Below are 25,124 nucleotides of genomic sequence, written 5' to 3' on the forward strand. Positions count from 1 at the left end.
TAAGTCTAAAATTTGTTAATAAAATATTTTATGCCTTTCTACCCTAAGCCTTCAAATTTCAGCTTTATTTTATGCCTACAGTTCACCTAAGTTTGGGCCAGCTACATTTCAGTTCTTGATAGATATATATGTCTAGAGGCTGCCATTTTGGAAATGTGGGAGACATACATGGAAATCACTTTCTGCCTTTGATTTCTATGAACCCCATATCCACCAGTGGGGTTCCCCATCTCGTCATCATGCGTGATCTCCAAGGGCATTTGCTAAGCAACTTGTCACATACTGCTAGGCTGTTCGGTCTAGTATCTTCTGCTAATCAACAGCTTGTTCACATGTGTGGGTTTTTATCTGTTTCAGGTGATCCAGGCCCTGCCAGCTATGGGAAGAATGGCCGAGATGGAGAGCAAGGGCCCCCAGGAGTGGCAGGAATTCCTGGTGTGCCTGGACCCCCAGGCCCTCCAGGCCCTCCTGGTTTCTGTGAGCCAGCCTCTTGCACCCTGCAGGCTGGTCAACGGGCATTTAGCAAAGGGCCTGAGAAGTGAAAGCCTTAGCGTTGTAGGCCCTCTGCTCTAACTGTACCTGATAGAGGAGCATGGGGGAGAAATAGCATCCCAAGCCAGGGCTACAACTAAAAGGTTTCACCTTCAACATGATTCCACAAGTCCTACTTGACAATTGGGTTTAGAACAATGGTGCTATTCAGTGTGTCTTGTTCCTTATCCATGGGAGGAAGACAGGGGAGTCATCAGACAAAAGTCAAATTCCCTCTAGCCAAATTTATGATCTTCTTCCCAGGATCTTGAAGTTTAGTGTGTTATAAATAAGTATGTGATTTATTGCGGGCCACTGTGCCAACAAATGAAAACAACTGTCCAGTTTACCTCGGTTGCTGTATTATCTTCATTTCAATCTAGATACTGTTCTTGGATTATTAATTCAGTTATATAAAGTATTACTAGAATAGAAAGGAAGAAACCCCACTACATTTAATAAAATTGGTGCTTAAAATCTCCATCAGGGATTTGTCACAGAAGTGATCTCTTTATATCATACAGTGGTTTCCATCTTTATTCTGAATTTGTGACTTGTATGTACTGTATCCCAAACCCATTCATATTTTAAGATCTCCTATGTGAAAGCAAAGAAGTAATTTTAATACCCTGACATGCATCCATTTTATTGCTGACGTTATTTATTTTTAAAGTTTGAGGTAACATCTCTGATTGTACCAAAGAACAAATAAACATGGTTTCACAATCTTTTGTGTGTTTCTAAAGAAATAGTCATGTTAAATGTGGTTAAATGTTAACTGAACTTGTTTATATACATTAAAATTTTGACATATTGTTACTTCTAAAAATGTATTTGTATTACTGGTTTATTCCTTCCAGAGAAGTCTGAAAAGTTCTTACTGGTCCATCGGGTTACCCCGTGACAGATTGTTTGTTTGTTTGTGTGTGTGTGTGTGTGTGTGTGTGTGTGTGTGTGTGTGTGTATGCGCTGAGAGTCTTAATGGATTTCTTTGAAATTCTAATGAAAACTATAAACTCACTTCCTTCAGAAGAATATATGTAAACTTTGTACAGTATTTCAGAGAGTTCCTGGAGTCCTATAAAACTAGTTTTGCTTGGTTTCTAGGTTAGGACCACACCTTCATTTCAGAAGTTGTTAGCTCCCCTTTGGAGCCTCACTGATGCAAAAATGACTTACCATTTTTTTTTTTGTTTTGTTTTGTTTTTCGAGACAGGGTTTCTCCTTGTAGCTCTGCGCCTTTCCTGGAACTCACTTGGTAGGCCATGCTGGCCTTGAACTCACAGAGATCCGCCTGGCTCTGCCTCCTGAGTGCTGGGATTAAAGGCGTGCACCACCACTGCCTGGCTTCTTACCACTTTTTATTAGTTTTACAAAGCAAGTTACCTAAGGCACTGTATTCTTTTAAAAATTTAGATAGTTTAGCATTACATTATGATAATTAAATACATGTGTACAGTGTATACTAATTAAATCAGGGTAATACTTGTTTCCATTTCTTCCATTAGTATAGTCTATGTGTTGGGAATTGTGTGCTTTAGTCATTTTGAAATTCACCATAGATGACTTCACCTGGTAGTTACCCTGATAGGTTTAAAATGAACTCTAATTCCTCTAGTCTGGGTTTCGATGCCCTGTATGAAACTTCTTCCCATTCTATGTCCTGTTCCCCACACCCCAGTCTCCAGGGACCACAATTCCAACCTAGTTTCCACAGAACAGCAAGAACGTGTGGCATTTGTCTTTCCATGTCACATGACGGTCTCTACTTCCATCCATGGTCCTGTCAACAAAACACCATTGTTTTTGTGTCCGAACGTACAGAGATACATTTCTTTGTTAATTCATCCACTGAAGGGCGTGGATGTTGGTTCCATAGTTTGGCTATTGCATAGTGCTGCTGTAACAGACACGGAGTGTTTGTTACTAATGGACAGGAGTTCATTGTTAAAATGATTTAATCTTCTTTGGATATATATATACATACACATATACATACATACATATACATACATAGACACACAGTGGTTGAATTCTACGTTATTTGTACTTGTAGTTTGTTGTTTTTATATTTTTGAATTCCCACACTGTTTTTCATAATGACCTCAGGAAAGAAATCTATCACTATAGTGAGAATAAGATAGAAATAGTCCTAACCAAGTGTGTGACAGCCCTCTGCAAGGAAAGTATCGATACACTAGAGAAAGAATAACACTAGAATGTGGGAAACCTTTTCATGCTTACAGTTTGGTAAAAATAATATAGTGAAAATGGCTATATTACCAAAAGTGAGTTCTAGAGCCAGTGTGATCCCTCAAAAATTTCAGTAACAGTCTTCATACAACCTGGAAAAAGTCCTAAAATTTATATGGATTCATGAAGGACTACAGACAGGCAAAGTAATTGCAAGCAAGAAGATTATTGTGGAGGGCACCACATTAGCTGATTGTGACTTACACTACAGAACAACAGTAACCAAGCCAGCAAGGGTCTGCCACACAGCAGCACATACATTAGTGGAATACAACAAGGGCACATAATTAAACCCAGACACTCAGGTTTTTTTTTTTTTTTTTAATTTTTATGACAAAGATGCCAAAAAATACAGTGGATAAAGGATGGCCTTTTTAGTAAATAGTAGTGGGAAAAGTGTCTAGTATGTGTAGGAGAATGAAATGAGGTCCTTCTCTTCATAAATGTGCAAAAATCAATCTAGAATATATAAAATACTTTAAGGCCTGAAAATCTGAAACTATTTAAATCAAATATAGTGAAGAGACTCCAACAGACAGGGGTACACAAGGGCTTTCTGAAGAGAAGGGCAATAGCTCAAGAAATAAAGTCAAGAATTGACAAAATGAATTACATGAAATTAAAAAAGCTTTTGCGGGCTGGAGAGATGGCTCAGAGGTTAAGAGCACTGGATGCTCTTGCAGAGGTCCTGAGTTCAATTCCCAGCAACCACATGGCAGCTCACAACCATCTATAATGAGATCTGGTGCCCTCTTCTGGCTTGCAGGGACATGTGCAGGTAGAACACTGTATACATAATAAATAAATAAATCTTTAAAAAAAAAAGCGCTTTTGAACAGCAAAGGCAACAGTCATTAGGGTAATGAGATAGCCCAAAGCACAGGGGAAATCTGCTAGCTACTTAACTGACAGAGGATTAGTTTCTAGAATCTATAAAGAACTCAAAGAGCTAAATGCCAAAACCCCCAATCATTCAATCAGCCAATCAATGTCCTGATGAAATGAATTGACGGTTTTCAAAAGGTATTTTTAGATAGTGATAAAAATAGAAAAACAACATGTTTATGTAAACCATGCTGACGTACTCAAGGGGCCAGGAACTATCCAATCCCAAAAGATGGCCATAAACACTAGGGGGCCATTCCAGGGGAGAGGGAGAAGTATTTTAAGAGCCTGAAGCAGCGGCTAACTCGAATGAAATACTTGTCTGCACAGAACGGAGCAGGCACACGTATGAACTCAACAGTTGTGATGGGATACATAAGACCTGTGCAAATTCAGTCTAGAGAAGGGGTGTGGCACGGAATCCCACCTCTAGCTGAGGAGCTGTGAGAGAGGGGGAGTCAGTTTTCTTTCAGGGAGTGGTTCTTGGAGGTAGGTAGACCACGTTCCAGTGGCTGGCTACACATTCAAGAGTATACAGTTGGCACAAACTGGATTTGACATGTTTTTTTAAAAATGAGGACACAAAGTTGGGTAGGTAGGTAGGGTTTGGGGGAGGAGAGTCACGAATATGTTGAAAATGCTTGGTACACTATTCCCCTCCAAATTTTAAGAGATATGAAAAACATTCAACAACTTTTGCAATCAAGGAAATGAAAATTAACTACATGAAGATCCCATCTCCTCCCAGTCATTATTTTCAAAAAGAAAAGAAAATCAAAATGAAGCAACCCAGCAGCAAATGCTAGTGAGGGTGTGGGAAAGGGTAAATTCTTTTTTTTTTTTTTCCAGAGCTGAGGACCGAACCCAGGGCCTTGTGCTTGCTAGGCAAGCGCTCTACCACTGAGCTAAATCCCCAACCCGGGAAAGGGTAAATTCTTATACACTGCTGATCCAAATGTAAACTAGCTTAGCCACTGTAGAATTCCTTATAGTAGTGTCTCTAAAACCTAAGCATGGAGCAGCCATATGACCCAGCTATCATACTTCTGGGTGTATACCAGTCAACATACCACAGAGATGGTATGTAACAAACAGCTACACATCCCTGTTTGTTAAGCAGCAATTTTCACAATAACCAAATTGGGGAATCTGTCTAGGTGTCCACCAACGGAGGAACAGATAAAGAAAATGTGAAATGTGAAGTATATATAGAGTGTTAGTTTTATTGAGCCATAAAGAAAAACTTAATGATGTCATTTCCTGGAAAATGGACAGAGCTGGAGATCATATTAAGTAATGTAAATAAGATGCAGAAATAAAAATATTGTGTTTTCTCTATTGTGGGTCCTAGGACTCTTTATAGGTCCATAAAATCATCTTTACACATATATATTCATAGGTATGTATACATATGATGTGAAAGGAAGAGGGAGATGAGGAGGGCAGTCCATGAGCAGCTGGGGAATCAAAGGAACCAAAGAGAAGGACTAAAGGCAGAAATGGTAAGGGGTGGATATGTCATCCTACATTGGACAAGATTGTCTACATAAAACCAAACACAAAGCACAGTGAATACACTCTAAACATAAAAGCTAAACAATGTCTTTTCTACTACTATTGGTTGGAATGTTCTGTAAATGTCTGTTGAGTCTAGTATGATTTGGTTCATATGGTTTTCTTTTGCAAACTGTCTGAATGAGTTGTCCATTGTGAAAAATGAGGTTAAAACCCCCCAATATTAGTGTATTAGAGTCCATCTCTCCCCTTTAAAAAGATTATATTCTTAACAATGGATATTTCCTGACCACTCAAGTACTTTACCACTGTTTACATAAAGACACTGGTTTGCTATTCCATCAACATGTATTGGAACTACCAACCAGAGCTAATGTATTTACTGTGTCACAATGCATCTTTGAGACTTGTCCCACACAGAGACAATAGGTCAAAAGTCAGTTTCCTGTTAGTTTATGAAACTCAGATCAAAGAAGAGTAGGTTCCTATATTTATGTCAAATGTGTATTGGTGAAATTATTAAGGCAGCCTCAATGGGGGTTGGAACTTCCCGGCCAATGCTGGGATGGCTATCCACTACAAATGTGTCTCATGAATTTTTTATATATGAGTTGTTTGTTTAAAGCAAACATGAAATCTGTATTATGCGATTTCTATAAATTGTTTCTAGCCTATAGTTCTGTGCATCTATCATGAATCCTTTAAAAATTTTTTATGTGCACTGGTGTTTGGCCTGTATGTATGTCTGTGTGAAGGCATTGGGTCTCCTGGAACTGGAGTTACAGACAGGTGTGAGCTACCATATGGGTACTGGGAATTGAACCCGGGTCCTTTGGAAGAATAGCCAGTGCTCTTAACTGCTAAGCCATCTCTCCAGCTCCATGAATCCTTCTTAAAAAGAAAGGTTACAACTTGGCTACAAAGATTATCACCACTTATCTAGATTGTCTATCCTCCTGTTTGGAAGATAGTTTTGAAAAACGGAGGCATCTGTTCAGCTCTCTATGGCATATTATGTAAAAATGGTAAATATTTTCTAGAGCAATAACACAAACAGGCAAAGAAATGATCTTTTCATCAAAGTGCTTTATTTTAATTGGAGTGACATAATCAAATACAGGGAAAGAAAATGAAGTAATTAAACACATTCTTCAGTCCTGTAACATCATATTCATAAGAAATAAAAAAATTCAAATATCAGTTCACCCAACTGTTACACAAACCTGATACATATCCAGGCTGTACAACAATATCCCCAAGATACAATAAGTAATGTTGGGGACAGCCACTTACAGATAGCTTATGCAAAACTAGCACATCCCAAATGGCAGGAACACCGACCCACTGCCTATTTCAGTTAAATAAAACGTTTACAGAAGCACTAATATTTGACGAAAAACTTGCAAAGAAAAGTGCCTAGAGAATGCTCTCCGTGAAAGACAGCTGCTAAACCCAGGCAGACCTGGGATGCATCCCTAGCAGAACAGAGATCTCCAGATGTTCTTCGATGAGGTTTTAAAAATTGGGTAGTGTCCATCAGAGAACGTGTCAAGAGGGGAATGTGTAGGTAACTGAAGTTGTTCAGGAACGGGCATATTAGTCAAGAGCAAATGATTTCTGCTTTCTTTCCACTCAGCGCTCCCGTGGCGGTGTGATTGGATGCTTACTCCAGATAGCCAACAGGTTAGTTAAGAAGTGTGAAAACCATTTTCCAGTCTGAGCACATAAATTTGCTGATGGATTTTGGGTAATTACCTTCTGTCTGTCAGAAAAGTATGAATGGGTAGTCATATCGTTTGGTGACTGACTTGAAATACTTCATATTTCAAGCTGGTTGAACCAATATTGCTATCCTTACACATTATTAGATATGACTCTAAATGTGCTCAATTTTAATCCCTGCTTTGGAGATCACTTGCGATTGGACTATTTAATTTTGGAGATATCATAGTGTTTCTGAGGTATAAAATCTCCAGGTTTAAAGTGAACCAATATTGGTGGAAAATCTCTCATGATAGAAATAATCCCAAACATCAAGAGAATCACTTTTAAACATGTTGGTAACCCTGGGGAAGGGAGTATAAAAACAGCACTAAACACGAAATGTTAGTGAGTTTCTTACTTCGGTACAAAGGGAAAATGGCCATAAACAATCTTGAAACTGTAAGATACTATTTGTGCTTAAGACTTACAGGTTATCATTTAAGTACATACTTCCCTATTATGTACTTCAGTTGTTTTTAGTGAACTTGTGATGCCGAACATTAAGTACCAATGGCTCTCAGCAAATATTAAGTAAAAATTGGCTGGTTATAACACTGTATATTAATACACATGCTCAAATGGTACTTAGAAAGTTATCCAAAGAACTGTAACATGCTTGGCAGATCTGGTTTTTGGAAAGAGGATGCTGTCTGATAGATATTTGTAGTCTTAACAAATGGCAATTCATGTTAACTCTGCTTCCTGTGCTTCTGTTGCTGCCTTTCATGCTACCTGAATAACTGAAGAGAACAAATGGGGAAACTGGCTCTAAGAAACTTTTTGGGATTTGTGTCTTCTTTTCAAGTCTGTTTTGGCATGTTTTTATTTGGTCTCCAAGTTCACAGTTGCATATGAGAAGGCAACAATATCATTTAGAGAGCACCCACTTAATTCATCATGAAGGAATAAGAAGGTAAGATTACTTAAGAACTGTTGAAGTCACTAGCCAGTCCAAATAGACACATAAAGCCACTGGCATATTTTGATGTAATTAATTTCTGTTAGAAAACACACTGTGTATGTAAATAGTTATTGCCACGCTAAGGAACTTGTTATATGAGGAACGTTAATCATGACGCTTCTTAGCTTTCTAAGCGTTCTCTCTAGCAAAGAGTCTAACTTGATTTTAATCTCTGTTAGAAGAGAGTATCATTGTGGGCTCACTCTGACTTTTGTTTCTATTTGTAATTCTAATCTGAGATCAATGTACCAGGCTTTTCATGGGCTCCCTGGGAGGCAGATTATAAACTCAAACTGTGAGCACCAGTGTGGTAGCAATGTTAGCCTCATAGTATACCAGTCTCAGGCTCCCTGGAGGCTGGGGGGCTTGCTCTTGGTTTGAGAGTGATCATGAAGTCCCAGAGTGACTAAGACCCAACAGAATCGAATTGGAGTGGACCTTTGGCTACCGAGATGGACTGAAGTGTAGACACAGTGTTAAGAATTGCACCTTATAGTTCCCTGATTTAGAGTCAATTCCTTTATTGCTGAAAGAGGCAAGACGTTCATGACGCATACTAAAGCTAGAGGAACCAAGGTCTGCAAGCGTATATTCACTGGAATTTATAATAAAGTGAGTAGCATTCCACTTAACAGGAGTGGAATAAAATAAACCCTACATAGCTGATGAGGTAAGGTAGTGAACAAACGAAATGGAGAGAAATACATCCCAAATGTTATTTTTAAAATAAATAGTTATAAAACATTCCATAACACAATCTGAATGCAAATTCACCACAAGGATTTATCCTCTAAATACACCTTAAGCACCACAGCAAAACAAAAAGTTGTAAAATTGCATCTTTATGCTCGTAAGCTTATTATGGTCAAGCAACACCCAGCCTCATGTTAGATTATCAGTAGTTAGTTAGCCCTAAGTTTAGTGATGCCTACATTGCTCGAGTTCACTTTGAGCAAATAAATGAAACAAGTAGCTGACTTCTTGAGTCACACCATATATCACGACCGGAACAGCACTTGAAACTTTTTCCATGGAGCTGCCTCTTGCTAGACTAAGTTTCACCTTGTCTTTGGGAGAATTATTTTCTTGCTGTTCTGCTTGTCTGAATTGCTATTCTCTGTGTCTATCTGGAGCTTCATTCACTCTGACCAAACTGATGTCATTTTCTACATGGTTTTGTTCAGTGAAATGTCGACATGATAGCTCGCTCCAGCTACATCAGTAAATAAAAACAGAAACAACCTCTTTTCCCGTTTCCTGTAACTCCCACTCATTGAACAAATTGAATGCAACCAATGCTACTTTACACACTGACTGATGAAGAAATACAAGTCAATGGGCTACACCATTACATCGATGCTCACAACTTAAAGGGTACTATTTAACCTCTCCTGAATCTCCTCCTGGGGTCTGTTTAATCTCCGAGAGGAGTGGAGTAAAAAGGAGGTGTATACTGTACTCCGAAGCCAGGAGAGAAACCTGTCAGTCTTCATACAGTAGATACATCCAGAGGAGTGCAGAAAATAATTTAAGAATAAAGGCAAATGTCAAGTTCAACTCCTCCTTGGGTCATTCAAATAACATCAATATCACTGCGCCAACATTAGAAAAAAGATGGCATTTAAAAAAAAGATGGCATTTTGAAAATCAGTTTTCTTATTTTTGTAAATAGTGACATATTTCTAGAAAAATAGATGTACAAATTTAATTGCAAAATTTATCTTGAGCAATAAGGAGTTTAGACATTGTGTAATGTATAACTTGTCTACTTCCTTCTTGTGTTAAACTAAATGTGTTTCATTGTCAAAAGAATATCCGCCCTGTCTGCAGGGGAGGATGCATACTTAGGTGTGTGTACATTAGTCATTAAAACACAAGAGTAGCATAAGACATCCTTATAGCAAATTTGCATGTCGCATATGTGTATATACATAATAAATAAATAAAAATGAAACAACCCACAAGCCAAATGCTACAGTGCCTGCCTCACAAAGATACTGAAAATTCTGAAAACCACAAATTAATTAAATGAAATATAATTTACAAAGACTATTTACAAAACAAAAAAAGTGCCAAGGCCAACGTCCAATTTAATCGTCCACCAAACTTTTCTTGGTTTTTGGACTTCCGTGAGTCTGTTCCGTTCTGAACAAATTGCCTCAAACCCCATCTTGTGGACAAAAGGAGGTATATAGTAAGTTTCTCAGAAATGAGAGAGGCAGCAGAAGAGCTAAACCATATTTAAAGTCTAAGACACAGCCATAGAAATTACTTCATAAATTCAACATCAGATGGTAACTTGTATAGGCAGTATAACGTGAAATAATTCTTTAAGCTCTATAAATAGGCAAAATTTCAATTTTCAACTACATTATGAAAGACAGAAAAAAGCACATGAGGTTAAAGTCATTAAATAGCTCTCGGATCAAGGGAAGAAGACGGAAAACTCAAGACTGACTGTGCTTCTGTGGTGGTAAGAAGTACTGGTCAATGCTTCAGTTGGCAAGAACAGTGGATGCATGCCCAGGTCACTCTCTTCTTTCTTTTGACTCCAAAAGCCAGAAAAATGAACTGAGAATAGATCTTCTCTACACAGGAAGTTTTCTACCTAAAATTGCTAACTGAACTGGCAGAAAATTTAGGACTTGAGTTCTAAAATCCTTGTTCATGAAAAAAAAAGTTTTAACATTGTCATCATGGCCTGTAATTATTTTGTGTTTAAAACATATCTGTAGTACAAATGAGAGAAAATTAATAATTTTTCTCCTTTGCTAAAGACAACACCTGAAGTAAACAGCTTTTTAAAAAAAATGAAACACATGGTTATTTAGAGGAACACTTCCTATCCTTCTTTGGGGACAAAATTATCCTGTTTATTTTTATTGAAGGATTGAGCACCTGCCAATCTCCTTGTTATATTAGCTAGACCTTGGAGCCCTTTGTTATGAACATAACTGAGGCAGAAAAAAACCCAACCACTTTCAAGATAAATAACAGTGGGTTGAAGGTTTGTGTTATCAAAGCACTGTCCCAGCTCTCTAGTCATGTCAGACTTAGTCACATGTCCCAGTTTTTTAAAAAATAAGCTTGAATCACTGTGACAGGCAACTACTCAATATGCATCATGTAACATATTTTATCCCCTGCACTCCTCAAATCATGTGATCAAATCTAAATCCTTGAAACAGTCATATATTCACAGAAATTGGAAAAAGGAATAAGAAGAAAGGAAGAATTCTATACAATTTGTAAGAAAGCTTTCTGTTCTGTGGACCTGAAATGAATGTATATGATTGTAATTTACCAAACAAGAGAATGAACTGCATCTCTTTATACATATGAATTGATCAACTAAAAAAAAAAAAAAACCCAAATGCATTGACCACCAGCCAAATGTTCATGAAAATATTAAAACTATAAAATAAATATTTTTTGAGTAAGCCAAAAGGATAAATAACCTGTCAATTAATATGAAAAATAATCTTTGAAAACATATAAAAGTCTTAGCTCTACAGCAAATTCAAGTAAATTAATATGTGGCAGGTAAGTTGCAAGTTTTCAGAAAACTTAACAAATTGAAAGCTCAAAATATACATATAGCACCATCTTTTCACCTTATGTACATTTTGGGGGGTAGATTATCATTTGATTATGAAGATATATATGCAAATGTTTGCATATTCCAATTTTGTGAGTTTAAAACACAGCACCATTGCAAGTATTGCATAAGAAAGAAAATAAAGAAATAAGCAATATAATGTTTAAAACATGAAGAATAAATAAAGTACACTTGGAAAATAAATAAACTTGGATGGAAATATTCAGCAAATCTCAATATTAAATACCTAAAAAGTTATATTACGCACAGCCATGTTGACAGTACCTGGCCAGCAGCTCATCTATTTGTCAATGAAAACCAGTTCAAATCATGGGTGCATTTAAACAAACTCTGCCTTACATCAAGCAGGCTTCCCAGGAAATCCATTCACAGCTCTCCTCACTCTCTGTGGGCTTGCTTTTCTAAACCCATTGTCTGTTTCGATTAATAGACAGAAGGCATCATCCTGTCCTGTGGAATATGTGCTGCTTCTTGAGGTGTGACCTTGTCTCTGTGACTGGAGGGCTTTGGTGGCATGTGTTCAGCTTCTGTGGGATGCAACCAGCTAGATCCCCGTAACATCCTTGTGCTAAACAGTCTAGAAAATCAGTTGTTTTCCACAAAAAGTTTCTCTAAACAATGAATAGGTAGGGAGTAAAAAATAATTGTTGGGAAATTCAGTTAAGTCCACTGAAATTTTGCTTCCTTTCAGAGCATTTTTATGGTTTGTTTTATTTTATTTTTCCCCCAGAGCTGAGGACGAAACCCAAGGCTTTGAGCTTGCCAGAAAAGCCCTCTACCACTAAGCTAAATCTCCCAAACCAGAACATAGGGTTTTGAAGAGCATAGTGATTTTCATGTGGTGGGTCTGGCTTTCCTCTATTGAACTCGACCTCTTTCTGGAGCTCCTGAGCAAACGGTATTCTCCTTAGGACCACATGTGCTTCACATACTTGTCTGTATTTGTTGGCATGTCACTCTCACCTTGCAGGGTGAGGACTCTTCTGGTCCAGTCATTACAAATCCCATGCTTTGCTCCAATGGTGATGGCGGGACTGAGGATCACAGAGTCGGAAGAAGGATGCATCCAAAAGCTCAAAGGTCGCTGAGTACCGAAGACTGGTGCTTTGCCTTCACCACCAAATGCCTGTTAGGGAAAACCACTTTCTGTTTACCGTTGGAGACTCACTGATATGAGCACAGGGTCAGTTTGGGTCTTTTGTTTTCATGTAGCACATGTTCATGAGGAGTTCGTGAGGACTGCTTCAAACTGAGCTCACAGCTAGGAAGCCACAAAACCATTTCAGCAGTTGGCAATGATGAGTTTGGGGGCTCCCTGATAAAGAGCTCCCACAGTTTCGTTTTGTTTTTTTGAAAAATAAATAAAAAATGAAATTCTTATTGCCTGTTTTTCTGTATAAATAAAATGAATGTTGGATGGTATAAGACTTCTTGTAAAAATCAGTCACAGAACAGTCAACAGTAGTAATGCACTGTCTCAGTCTCAAAAGAGCAGAATGAAAATGTTAAGTAACAATAGTAAGTTTAAAGATGAAGAAAATATCAAGATAAACTTGAAAAATTAAAGTTCAGAAATCCAAGTCTAATCATGCAGGTGAGTTTACAAAGTGTATGTCGTCTGGGTACCAAATCATCTTATGTGACTCCTGACAAGTTTGCTTGCATTTCTCACATGAAACTGAGTGGAACTCAGAGCCACAGTAAAGCAAAATATACGGAACCAAGTTGGGAAACATCCGAAAATACTGATTTGCTATTACTGTCAGAATAGGATTCAGATGGCAGCTTTGGATGTCTGTCCAACATCAGAATTAAAAAAAAAATCAGCAAAGGAAAGCAGTCCAGAAATCATAAGCCTCGAGAGCACATGGTTGGGAAGCTCATATCAACAGCTCTAAGGTCATGGTGATATCACCAGGAATGAAGCCTTCTCCCTTCTGTACTTTTCATGTTCTACCTGCCTGCTGATGGGCAGGGGTCCTAGGATGGAGGCAATCTTCTGGATTACATCTTCCACTGGGTCCTGGGGGTCCTTGAGGCCCGGGAGCACCAGGTGAGCCTGGCAAACCCACTGCTAAAGAAATAAAAATACACCATGAGAATGCAGGTCACATGTGGTCCTACCTGCCTCCCTCTCTCCAACCTCCACGGGTTATTCAACCGAACAGGTAAGGTCCACAGAGGAGAAGAGGGCTATTTTGAGAGGCCTGTGTTTGTCAAGATAATATGCCTATTACCTGAAGATCCAGGAAGACCTGGACTCCCTGGCAGCCCGATTCCAGGTTCACCTCTTTCTCCCTTCTGTCCTCGGTAGCCTGAGGGAGAGAAATAAAGAGAGAGACAAGAAGAGTATGCAACACTAACATGCACATGATAGTACTGTTTTTTGAGTCCCTCAGAGCTGAGGACCAAACCCAAGGCCTTGAGCTTGCCAGAAAAGTGCTCTACCACTGAGCTAAAACAGCTGTGTGTGCTGTTTCCTCACTCTTCAGACATTAATATTCATTTCATATTTGTCATGCATTAAGCATAAATGTTAGGTTGAGTACAATAAAGTATGGAGGATCTGATAACTATGCAGCTAATATGTAAAGTTAAAACAAACCAAGCTTTTGATAGTGAGATTTATTTAAAAAAAAAAAAAAAGAAAGAAAGGCCTGGTGTTGGTGGTGAATGCCTTTAATCCCAGCACTTGGGAAGGAGAAGTAAGTGGATCTCTGTGAGTTCAAGGTCAGCCTGGTCTACAAAGCTAGTTCCAGGATAATAATAATAATAATAATAATAATAATAATAATAATAATATCTCTAATAACACATTGACAGTACTTTGGGGACTTTTCAATCTCTTATATTCCAGCATTGTTAAAATTTCTGGTCCTTTCCATTTTATAAACTGTCATAATAAAGCATTTTGTGTTGTTATCTTAACTGATTTGACTCAAATTTGTATTCTACAAATCTCCTTTTATTTCATTTAATTATTATCGATTATTTATTTCATTTAATAAAGTCTGTATTCTTATGCTATCTTGTTCTCACACAAAATAGAATTCTTTCTGTATATTTCTTTCCTATTTCCTGTACCCACCATAATTTCTGTTGAAAAGGGCTCACACACCTATCATAAACATAGAAGATATGAACAAAGAATTTAAGTATTACCTATAGTGCCAAAAATCAAAAGCTTGGTTTGTTGGAACTTTATGTATCAGCTGTGTATTTGCAAGATCCTCCATGCTTTATTGTACCAACTTGGTACTTATGTTTAATATATGATAATGTGAAATGGAAATTAATACATGATTGAAGAAGTGGCATACACAGCATGAATTCAGAAAATAGTTCTGTCTTCTGAGTGTGTTGCATCACATAGACACACACACACACACACACACACACACACACACACACACACACACACAGTTTCCCTGGTTTTGGTTCACTAACTGACTGCTAAGCCCTTCAGCCATTTCAACTTACAATCTTGTCCTCTTATTTCCAAAGGTCTCCATTGCTAATGGTTTTGATAGGTCAGAACTATCCTAGGGTTATCAACTATCCTATATGGGCCACTGCATTAAAAACAGGGGAGAAAAAAAAAGGTTTTCCTTGATTTAGAAGCTGATGATATCCAAACTTTAAAAGCTCAATAAGAAGAGCAAAGATTCCTAGTGTTGCCCTCTTAAAATGGGTGGGGGTGGGTATGCAGACTAGATTCCCCACTTCTCCTCCTCTTCCTCCTCCCAGTCCGCCTCCTTGTTATCTTCCAGTAACTCTACATGTAGGGTTCTTTCCGAAATGAGAGAGGCATTTAAGTGTGCCAACCTATTTCTCAAGGCTTTAATCAACTTTTCTTCTTGAAAATATCAACATTTTGGAAAATTCTTCCAAAAGTTCAGCCAAGAAGGGGTTTGTTAGGGCAGTTTGTCATCATTTCTCTGGAAGAATGTAGCTGGATTAGGTTTTTCAGGCCTGTTGCTCTTGAGCTGTGGCAATCGGGCCCTGTATCAGAGACCCCTTCCAGGAGCGACAGAACACTGAGCAATGTTTTCTCCATGCACGGTGGAAGGTGACATCCACAGCTCTGCAGAAGGGCTAAAAATTTCTATAGAAGTGCTTTTGACTTTATCAAGACATCAGTCACCTCCCCCCCCCCCCCAGAGTCTCAGAGGACACAAACAAAATGGTTGCCTTCAGAATCTTCACTAATAAGCATCCACTGTCCTTTAAGAAGTCTGGGTGACTGGAAGAACATCCACGGGTTTTCATTAGTAAGTCTTCAGAAGAGAATGGCCTCCCCTGGGCACATTTCTCATGGCCTCATATCAATTTCATTCTTGCTTTTACAGCATCCTGCTTTGCATAAAAAGCACCGGACACTTTACAAGGTCTTTGATTTTTTTAAACCCTTCACTAAACATATGAAGATAATGATGGTGATAAAAGGACCCCTTTTGTGGTGCATATTTCAAATTAATTTGAGTTAAAAATGGCTTTCTTTGCTGACAAGTACTGTTAAGAACTCATATGTCCTTTAGGCATTTCTTAAGAGCGAGCTACCCTTCGACAGAATTCCAAGTGGCCAATGTATCCTGAGACAACACTCAGCAGACACATTTCCTGTCCCTTTCTGTACTTCGACCTTTTGTCAACCTCAATCGTCACAATGAAGAGGGCTAATTCAGCCACCAGCATTAAAGGCCAGCCTGGCTGCTTTTGTCCTGCCTTTTAAGTTGACTAGAGAAGAGCATTGAAGGCTTATATGTGGCTTCAGCCTCTGAGAACCTCGTATTTCCTGGTTACCAGATTTCTAATGCCCACTCAGAGAAGCAGCAGACATCAGAGAGTGGTTGCTACCTTCTCATCTGTTTCTTCTCCTCCCTCTCCTTCTTTCTCTTCTTCCATGAGATTTCTTTGTGGCTTTTAGGGTCATCAGTACAGTCTGGCTATCAGAAAAATTCTTTTAAAACAAATCTTATTTTCTTTTGCAAAATTTGTTTTTCTGCTGTATTTCGGGCAAACTTAACATTCCAGAGTTGAAGTGTCAATCAACAGCTCACAGTCAAGCGCTATTCACTGTTGGAAGCCCCATGAGGGAAACCAAAGCAGATGCATCAGCTTCTATTGTGTTTGTTGTCACAAACTCTGGTGGGACAGAAGTTTTGTCCATTTTAGTAGAACTTATCTTAAAGAAAACCGGAAATCATGTGGGGAAATCCTTCAAACTCAAGAACCGCACTTCAGATCTCTATTAGAAGTTGTAATCTAATGTACACACAGCAGCAGGCTAAACCCACAGAAATCTCTTGCATAAGGGAAGATTCCCATCTTTTGATCAGTTGGTTATGTAGTGAATATGAGTCTTGTTTTCAGAATCCTCACTAACATTGTTGACTTAGAATTGCCTCTGAGTGAGAACCTTCTAGACTGGCTTCCCATCACCTGGGAAGGTATCTAGAGCTATGAGCATGTGTTGGAAAGGTGACAGCAGTTGGAACTCTGTTTTATTAGGTCACTGTACTGTATTTTCCATCTTGTGTGTTCTTTTGGACTACAAAGGTTTGAAGGATCTATCCAAAATTTTCTACTGGTATCCACCGGGCTTATTCTTGATATGGTTTGAGAATCACCTGCTCAGTTGGCATTTAAAGGTCTTTCCAGCTCTCATACACTCTGACTTTAGAAGAGACTCAATGAATAAAAGATAATAACTACCCTATAAAAGTGTATGTGACCAGAAGGCTGTCTCTGAATCTATATATTTCCCTTTTCTTCAACTATGAGTCAAACCTCCTGACCTAAGATAAATGGAAGATGGATATTTAAGAAAACTGCAGTGATTTTGAAACTGAGTGGAGAGGCCAAATCTTATGCTAATTTCCCATTTAACTTCACATGACTCATGTCTTTCACAACAAGTCAGGCGTAGTAGGCTTTCTTTTACCATGAGTTTGGAGGTTAGCAAGAGGGCTTCATGGCAGCTACTCCTTCTGGGCTGTCTGTTGTAGACTGGAAGTATACCCGGGCAGCCTCATCAGTGACAAGAACAACCAGAGGAAATATTGATCTTTGTAGAAGAGTGAAGTATCTCTGCTTAGGTGGCTAGAACTGGATACTAAACCCTGACCACAAATCTATATCTGTGCAAACATTCTGATCAGTCTTCAATAATCAGTCTGTGAGAATATCCCCACAGTTAGGCTCCTTACAGCATGGCCCATTGGTATAGCATGGCTCTCACCTTCTGATCAGCTAGCTCAGCATACTGGGTCTTTATCTACTGCCCTGCCTTTGGTCTAACTGTCCTTTCTCTTGAGACTCCAACCATGGGAGGCTCACCACTCAGACTAGCAATGTCCTTCCTTGCTAAGTCTTCAGTAGCTGACAGTGCCTCATGCCTTGGAAGCAGTTTCTACTGCTACCCCACCTCCGTGCTGACTGCATCCAAATGCCCAGAGGCAACTGCCCCTACTAAGCCAGGGGACTCAAGCTGAAGTGTCTATGGGTATGCTACCAAGCCCCACATTTCCTCTATAGGCTAGCAGAGCATTGTGGCTGAGTGGGAACCATTATAGACTTCAGCCAGAATCTGGCCACCAGCTCCCTGGTGTCTGCGGGTCCATCTTCTTCATGAAGTGGGGCCTTGTGGCTAGTTCTAAGAATGGTTTTTCTAGTGTGCTGTTCTGTCCATGCTGTGTATAGGAAATGGGAACATGGGAATGTGGGCTGTACTGTCTGTCCTCAAGTGGAGCCCACCATAGATGATAATTAAAAATGGATTCTGGAGTAGAATTTGATTCAACTCCAGCAAGGTAAACTTCCCAGGATGCTTAGGAATAACTCTGGTGGTAGCTGAGATGCCCAGGGCTACAGTTTCTCTAATCTTGCTTCTCATGGTTTATATTTATTAAATCTGGCATTTCTCTGTCAGAATTCATTAATCACATGAATGCAGACCTATGTAGTCAGTTTGCAGACTGCTAACCATATTTTTTTTTTACAGAATAGTTGTGTCAGAATAACTTAAGCAAAATTGAAGAGCATTTGTCCTCTCAAGTTGTCATCAGTGGGATACTTTTTTTTCCAATGTAAGTTTGTCTTTAAAGACTTTAGAAGCCATACAAAGTATCCTTTAAAGTTCAAAGTTATCATAATTACCCAAGATCAAACTATCCAAAGATTCTGGCACAGATGGAGTAGATGACCTTTATTGGGAACTATTGGCAGTGGCTAGCTCTGGGGGTGGAGCACTTCCTCTTAATGGAGGGTGTGGTCACTGATAGTCTTACATGTGCCAGAGGAAGGCCACCTCTGGGTAATGCTAACTAGACATAACGAGGTATTTAAAAAAAAGATAGTAATTTGGGGGTCTTGGGGATACTTGGATGGGGAAATGGGGTGTCGATATCATTATATTTCACTGTATACATTTATGAAATTCTCAGAAATGAATACAAATGAAAAGAAGATGATGTCTATGCTTTCAAAGTTATCATCTACAATCAAATCTATAGTCACTCTAAGCTCCCCCCAGTTAGGTGTTAGCTCCAAATGACTATTTGTAGCAGATCTCCTGACTCTGTCTTCAGTCTCTTTAAGATTCTCTGAAGAGGACACTTGCCTGACCGTGAGATGGAGACAGAAACAATCCCAGGATTCCTATATAACAATGATAGAGCAGCGGACAGCATCACATTTATTTTAAGACTGGATATTATTAAAATGAACTCGAAGTACCAGACATATCAGTTTTAAATTTGAAGTAGTAATAATATTTATCACTAGAAAATAAAGTATTAACAAGATAGTTCATAACAAGCCATTTTATACACATCACACATATACATTTTAATTGCAATTAGCATGTTATAAATACTGAGGCTAAAAAATCTGGCAAGCACAATATTACACTTGCAGTCCTACCTTGGGGTCCTGGGTCTCCTGGGGGTCCGGGTAACCCATCTTTCCCTGGTGGGCCAGGCCTCCCATGAGCTTGAGCAGATAACATTGCTGCTGGCAGCTTAAGCTGGGATAGAAACACAGCCATCCTCTCTTCATTTAGGAAAGAAGAAGATACATCATGAGACGGAAGGGTCTTTATGTCCAAGTATTTCCAAATATTCTTATAAGAAGTTGAAAGAAATTCAATTACTGATTTAAGCACATATAATATACCAAGTTCTGATTGCTGTGTTTTTGATAGAGCATAGAATCCATTGCATGAATTTGTTTGGAGAAAGAAGGAGGGCAGCTGGATTGCTCAGAGTGTCTAGAAATTACTAGTGTTCCTGGAACCCAGCAGTGGAGTGGCCAGAACTCTTGACTAATTAACTTGGTTTTGCCTTGTGGAGAAAACTTTGGTTCACTGTTTTCAGAATAAACGTAAGACATTTTCTTGCCATGTGTTGAATGTGCAGTCATTTGACATCTAGTCATTTGTCTGAAGATTCTGGCATAGATGGAATTATGGTTAGAACCCAATCCCTGTGTTTTGAGTCATGACTGGATTGACTTTTCTTATGAAAAGCAAAAGCAAAAGCAGAATGGACGATCAGTAACTGGAAAGACTTGTTTATAGAAGAGCTTTGCAGTTGCTGCTCAGTGGCTCACCCTGGAGGAAGTCTGTGGACACGGAATGCGCACTGAGATCACTCATGTGATGTTGCCCTGTGACAGCACTGTTAGTGAATTTGGAGATGCCCACCTTCCCTGGCAAGTATTAAAATGATAGGACCCACTGCTGACCAGAGTCCTATCTGTGACCTTACTCCAGATTTAGTGGGAGAGCCATATGACTACACAACCCTTCGAGTTGTGGACCCACAGGTCATGTGAACTAATGGGTATATACTCTTCCAATTCACTAACATTTACAGGAATTATGTTTTCTTACATGACGACAGGTGACTCATGTTGCAGGTGACTTAAATAACACTGCATTTTTAGCAGGGACATTTAGTTACTGAAAGACTGTCATAGGCTTCATTTCACCATTTAAGCTCTAGAGTAGGAAAAAATGTCACAAGTAACTTTTACTTTTTAAGGAAGGAAGCCTATGTTACCCTCATTTTTGTGCATTTTCTGGTTGTATCTGCAGTGAGTGAGTCATTTGTTCAATCAGGTTGGTAGGAGGAAGGATATCTAATTTTGTAGAAGGAAAACATATTCAGCATTGCTGCAGATGAGAAGCGTCTCTCTGAATTTTAGTGGCAGCAGTAAAAACATAAAACATGTTTCTGCGTGTCGCTGTGAGCCTAAGAAACACTGGAACAGAGAACGCAAATTACAGGCAATGGGTACATTATCTATGTCATTCAGAAAAACAGGTAAATACATTCCATATTTTTGTTAAGCACTGAGGGATACATCTTTACGAATTAAGTACTTCCTAATGGAAGATGCTTTCCCAAGGGGCACATCATAGGCATGGTCATTTATTCATTTTACAGACTGCTTGGAGCACAACACTGTGTCTACGGGTCCTGAAGAAAGTGCCCAGTGATGACAGAGAACATTAACTGAACAGACCCTCTCAGGGGCTCATCATCAGCTCATGAAAGCACCTTTGGAGTTGGTCCAGTGGATGTAACTACTAAGTCTTAGACAGTTACTTATGTCATGATTCCTTGAGATGAAAGCAAGTATGCAATGCTGAGAGTTAGCATGCTGGGACCAGGAAGATGACTCAGTGGGTAAGGGTGACTGTGGCGCCAGCATATGAACCCAAGTTCAGATCCTTGGCACTCCTGTAAAAGCTGTGAAGGTTAGAGGACAAGACAGAAAGAACACTTGGTCTTCTAGAGATCAGCCTAGTCGAGAAAGCAAAATCTAGGTTCAGTGACAGAGCATGTCATAGGGAATAAGATGGAGGGTGGTAGAAGAGGACATTTGACATCCTCTATGGCTTTTGCACATGTATTTTGTCACATGGGGCATACTCCAGCCAACCAGTTCCTGCTCTGCACACAGGTGTAGGACACCCACACATACAAGAAGAAACAAGAAAATTGATGTATAATGAAACTTAAAAGAACCATAAAAAATTTCAAAGACTATAATATGAAAAGATGCATAAGAATTTTCTATTTAAAATTAACTTCTGAACAAATATATTATTAACTAAGTTAAATGAGCATTCTTTATTTTAAGTAAAAATATAGTTCTTTGATTCAGGGTCTCATGCTATCCAGGCTAGTCTTGAACTCCTAGGCTTCCAGCTGTGACTTGACCACACCTGGCTAAACATTCTCTGTAGCAGGACTTTGCATTAGGAAGTGTGGACTTTGTCACCAATTACTCTTGTCCTGGAATTATGAAATTCAGTCATTTAAACTGACCATTTTAGACATAAGAACTATTATCATGTTTTTAAATGGACACATATATTATAAAGGACATTTCTAATCTGGTGTCTCAAACTATTCCAAAACCGCTGATCATCTTCAGCTCAGTTTGAGACACCAGTCAAGAAATCTGTCAACATTTCTTGTCACTATTGAGTCGTTTGTTATTAATTTCATATGGAGCATCGTTCAGTTAAATTTTATCTCAAGAGCATACTCAGTATTTTAGTCTGGAATTCATTTTGAGAAAATCATGAATTCACTTATAAATAAAATCTGCCACTGGACTCTTTAAACTTGTTTTGCTTATATGTTATACATTGACATTATAAAAAATCTAATATATGGGTGATTAATTTTTGAAATAAAAAACTAGAAGAGGGTATAGTCTTGTCATGATAAGAAGAAATGTTCATGTTTCTCCTCATCATGCAATTTATTTTAAAAAACAAACAAACCAAAATTATCTTAGTGATTCAAATGATTTCATTTGTGAGGCTTACTTTCGGCTAAGTTAGCTCAGCTTGGAAAGGTGCTAGGCACTAACCCTGGCTGCTTGAGTCCAATTTTTGGGACCCCCATGATAGGAGGAGAGCCCTGACTCCTACAAATTTCCCTCTGGCCTCCACACATGCTGTGGCACATGTGCCAACACACATAGGTATGTGTGTGAACACACACCAATAAATAAATGTTATGAAACATGTTTACTACTGTTAATGCCTAAACAAATATTTGCCACCCTAATTTTTTCTCTTTAACGCATGAAGTAAATTTACAAGTACTTCGTTTGGGGAGTTTTTATTTTTTTTTTAAATATAATTTTACCAGAACACAATTATTTTAAACAATTACTTCCAGCTGTAAATGAACTGGCTTTCAGCTACACTAAGAAACAGTAATTTAGCATAAGCTAATTGCCTCTTCTGCACCCTACCCTAATAATGCTCTATAATTGAAACTAATAGTTTCTTAGCATCTGAATGAATTGAGAAGGCCTGTATTTTTAATTGCCTTCCCTCTGTTTTCAGGGCTCCTTAGTCATGTAAACTGGTTTTTTGGCTCTGCCTTCTAATGAGGCAGAAAATGAAAGACTTTAGAAGAGGTGTACATAAAACATTCATATTCCTGCTGCCTGGGCAGAACAAGAGCTGGCGGTCACAAGGGCCACGGGCCTAATAGACTGAGGGCTCAGCTTCCCTGGAGAAAGAAGTCCCAGTGACGATGCAGACATTAACATTAATGGAAGAAGTAAGGGACATTCAGGTGTCTCCCAGTCCTCGCCTGTCTTTTGTTCCACAAATAGAATTTGTAGCTTATTTTTTCAGAGAAAAACAAGTCTTTTCTCCTAATGCCCATTCACATGTTGACTTGCCCTCAATTCATCCTATTTTCTTTAATACTCCATTACAGAAGCATTAGTTACCTGCTGGATTAAGGGCAGTCCCCATTACTTGATAGCATTGTTATCTTTTAGCCTTAAGGTTAAAGAATTTTCATTCACAGGATTACTAATCTGTTCTGGAAATCACTTTTTGGATCATTTTCCATGGCTTTCCCACATGTCTTTTAATCACAGAAACTAAAATTACATGCAGTTTTTTTTTCCCCCTATGGGACAATGCAACAAAAATTTCTTGTGATATCTGAATTATTTCCCAGCTTCATTTTATTTGTTATTACATATTATGGATTCATTTATTTTGTAGTTTGTATTGCTATATTTGTTTACAGTCTTTATAAAGAATGTTGCTTTGAAATGCTGTCATAGGTAAAGACAGTGGACTGAACACACGCATCTGCTTTAAGTCTCCTGTGAATGCTCGAAAAATAACGAAGATTTTTTTAATGTCATAAAACTCAAGAATGAAGAGAGTCTAAAGGAAAAATGTAGCAACACGATTTTGGAAGCTGAGGTCAGATAGCTGAGGGATATTTGTCTTGGTTAAAAATCAGGAAAACTGAGACTTTCTACTGAAAACAGAAACCCAACAAATTAAAAATGCAAACTCTAGAGACTCAGATGGGGTACAAGTTATCTTTGGAAGGGAGGCAAAGGTATGGATTAAAACAGCAAATAGATCAAAAACTAAAGTAAAAGTAGGTAGATGGTCCCTTCCCGAGCCCCAGCGACTAATGGGTCCCTTCCCGAGCCCCAGTGACTAAGGGGTCCCTTTCTAAAAGGAGGAGGGTCTGGGGGAGGAAAAGGAAGGGAAAAAGTGAGTTAGCTATATTTTCTTTTTCTTTTTTCTTTTTTTCTTTTTTTGAGACAGAGTTTCTCTGTGTAGTTTTGGTTCCTGTCCTGGATCTCGCTCTATAGACCAGGCTGGCCTCGAACTCACAAAGATCCACCTGGCTCTGCCTCCCGAGTGCTGGGATTAAAGGTGTGTACCACCACTGCCAGGCGAGGTAGATGTATTTTCATTAAAATGTAAAATAAATACATAACTATATACACAGTTACAGAGAGAAAAGAGATGTTACCTTGAAATAGGAGAATGGTATAATATATTATACTCATTCATGTATATGTATGTGAAATATATGTGAAAATGGAGAAAACACAGGTTTCCTGAACACTGGAATCCAAAGGCAGAAATAACCCTAATCTTCCTGTTTTCCCTCAGTTGCAGAATTGGGCTTTGAAGGTTTAAAGAATGGAAAGAGTCTGCTAGTTAGTATACACTACTTCATAGGTTTTTGTTTTTTCATATAGATGCAAAGGCTCAAGTATTATAAAGTGAGGCATATAAGCAAAATCTATGCTCTCTGATATGCTAAGACTTTGATTCATGTGGATAGCATGATTGGCAGCTGCTAAGTCCTCACAAGGACAAAAGATGCTAAGCCAAATCCCGTGGATGACATCTGTCTCTGCCCTGTGTGGTTACCCTGCTGGCAAAAATTCCTTGACATATTGGCCAATCAAAGTGGGAATTTAATCTAACTATAGAGTGAATGCATACTTGTGTACCATGATTCAATTGGAACCCAGCTTTGAGATCATGGAGAATTGCCTCCCTCCAATTTTTGGGTTTGGGAAGAAACATTTAGCATGCTGAAGGACAGGGCATCCTGGAGGATAGCCCAAGGTGAAAAGCCTGTGAGGCTCACCTAAGAAGTTTGAGGGGGATTGATAAATCCCTGGAGGAGAGCTCAAAACCTAGGTTCTGGTGTAGGCTTTCACAGGAGGAGCCACCCGGACATGAATAAAGCAGGACTTCCTAAGGACCACCGTGGGCTCCTGCTGAAG

General features: G+C 38.8%; 2 protein-coding genes across 3 annotated transcripts in view; one reads left to right on the top strand and one right to left on the bottom strand.

The window, feature by feature from the left end:
- The window catches only part of Col9a1 (collagen type IX alpha 1 chain), a 160,452-nt gene extending 159,038 nt beyond the window's left edge, over nucleotides 1-1,414 (top strand). For both annotated transcript variants that reach the window (XM_036168501.1, XM_036168502.1), the window contains one exon: nucleotides 358-1,414. In XM_036168501.1, coding sequence (XP_036024394.1) covers nucleotides 358-542 — 185 coding nt within the window. In that variant the 3' untranslated portion in view covers nucleotides 543-1,414. The remainder of the gene's footprint in view (nucleotides 1-357) is intronic.
- Nucleotides 1,415-10,681: 9,267 nt separating this feature from the next.
- The window catches only part of Col19a1 (collagen type XIX alpha 1 chain), a 331,952-nt gene continuing 317,509 nt past the window's right edge, over nucleotides 10,682-25,124 (bottom strand). Inside the window, exons 48-50 of the mRNA XM_036167742.1 lie at nucleotides 19,452-19,580; nucleotides 13,766-13,843; nucleotides 10,682-13,602 (exon numbers count right to left, since the gene is read on the bottom strand). Coding sequence (XP_036023635.1) covers nucleotides 13,475-13,602; nucleotides 13,766-13,843; nucleotides 19,452-19,580 — 335 coding nt within the window. The 3' untranslated portion in view covers nucleotides 10,682-13,474. The remainder of the gene's footprint in view (nucleotides 13,603-13,765; nucleotides 13,844-19,451; nucleotides 19,581-25,124) is intronic.

The sequence above is a fragment of the Onychomys torridus genome, chromosome 18 (assembly GCF_903995425.1).
Source record: "Onychomys torridus chromosome 18, mOncTor1.1, whole genome shotgun sequence".
In the NCBI taxonomy this organism is placed as follows: Eukaryota; Metazoa; Chordata; class Mammalia; order Rodentia; family Cricetidae; genus Onychomys; species Onychomys torridus.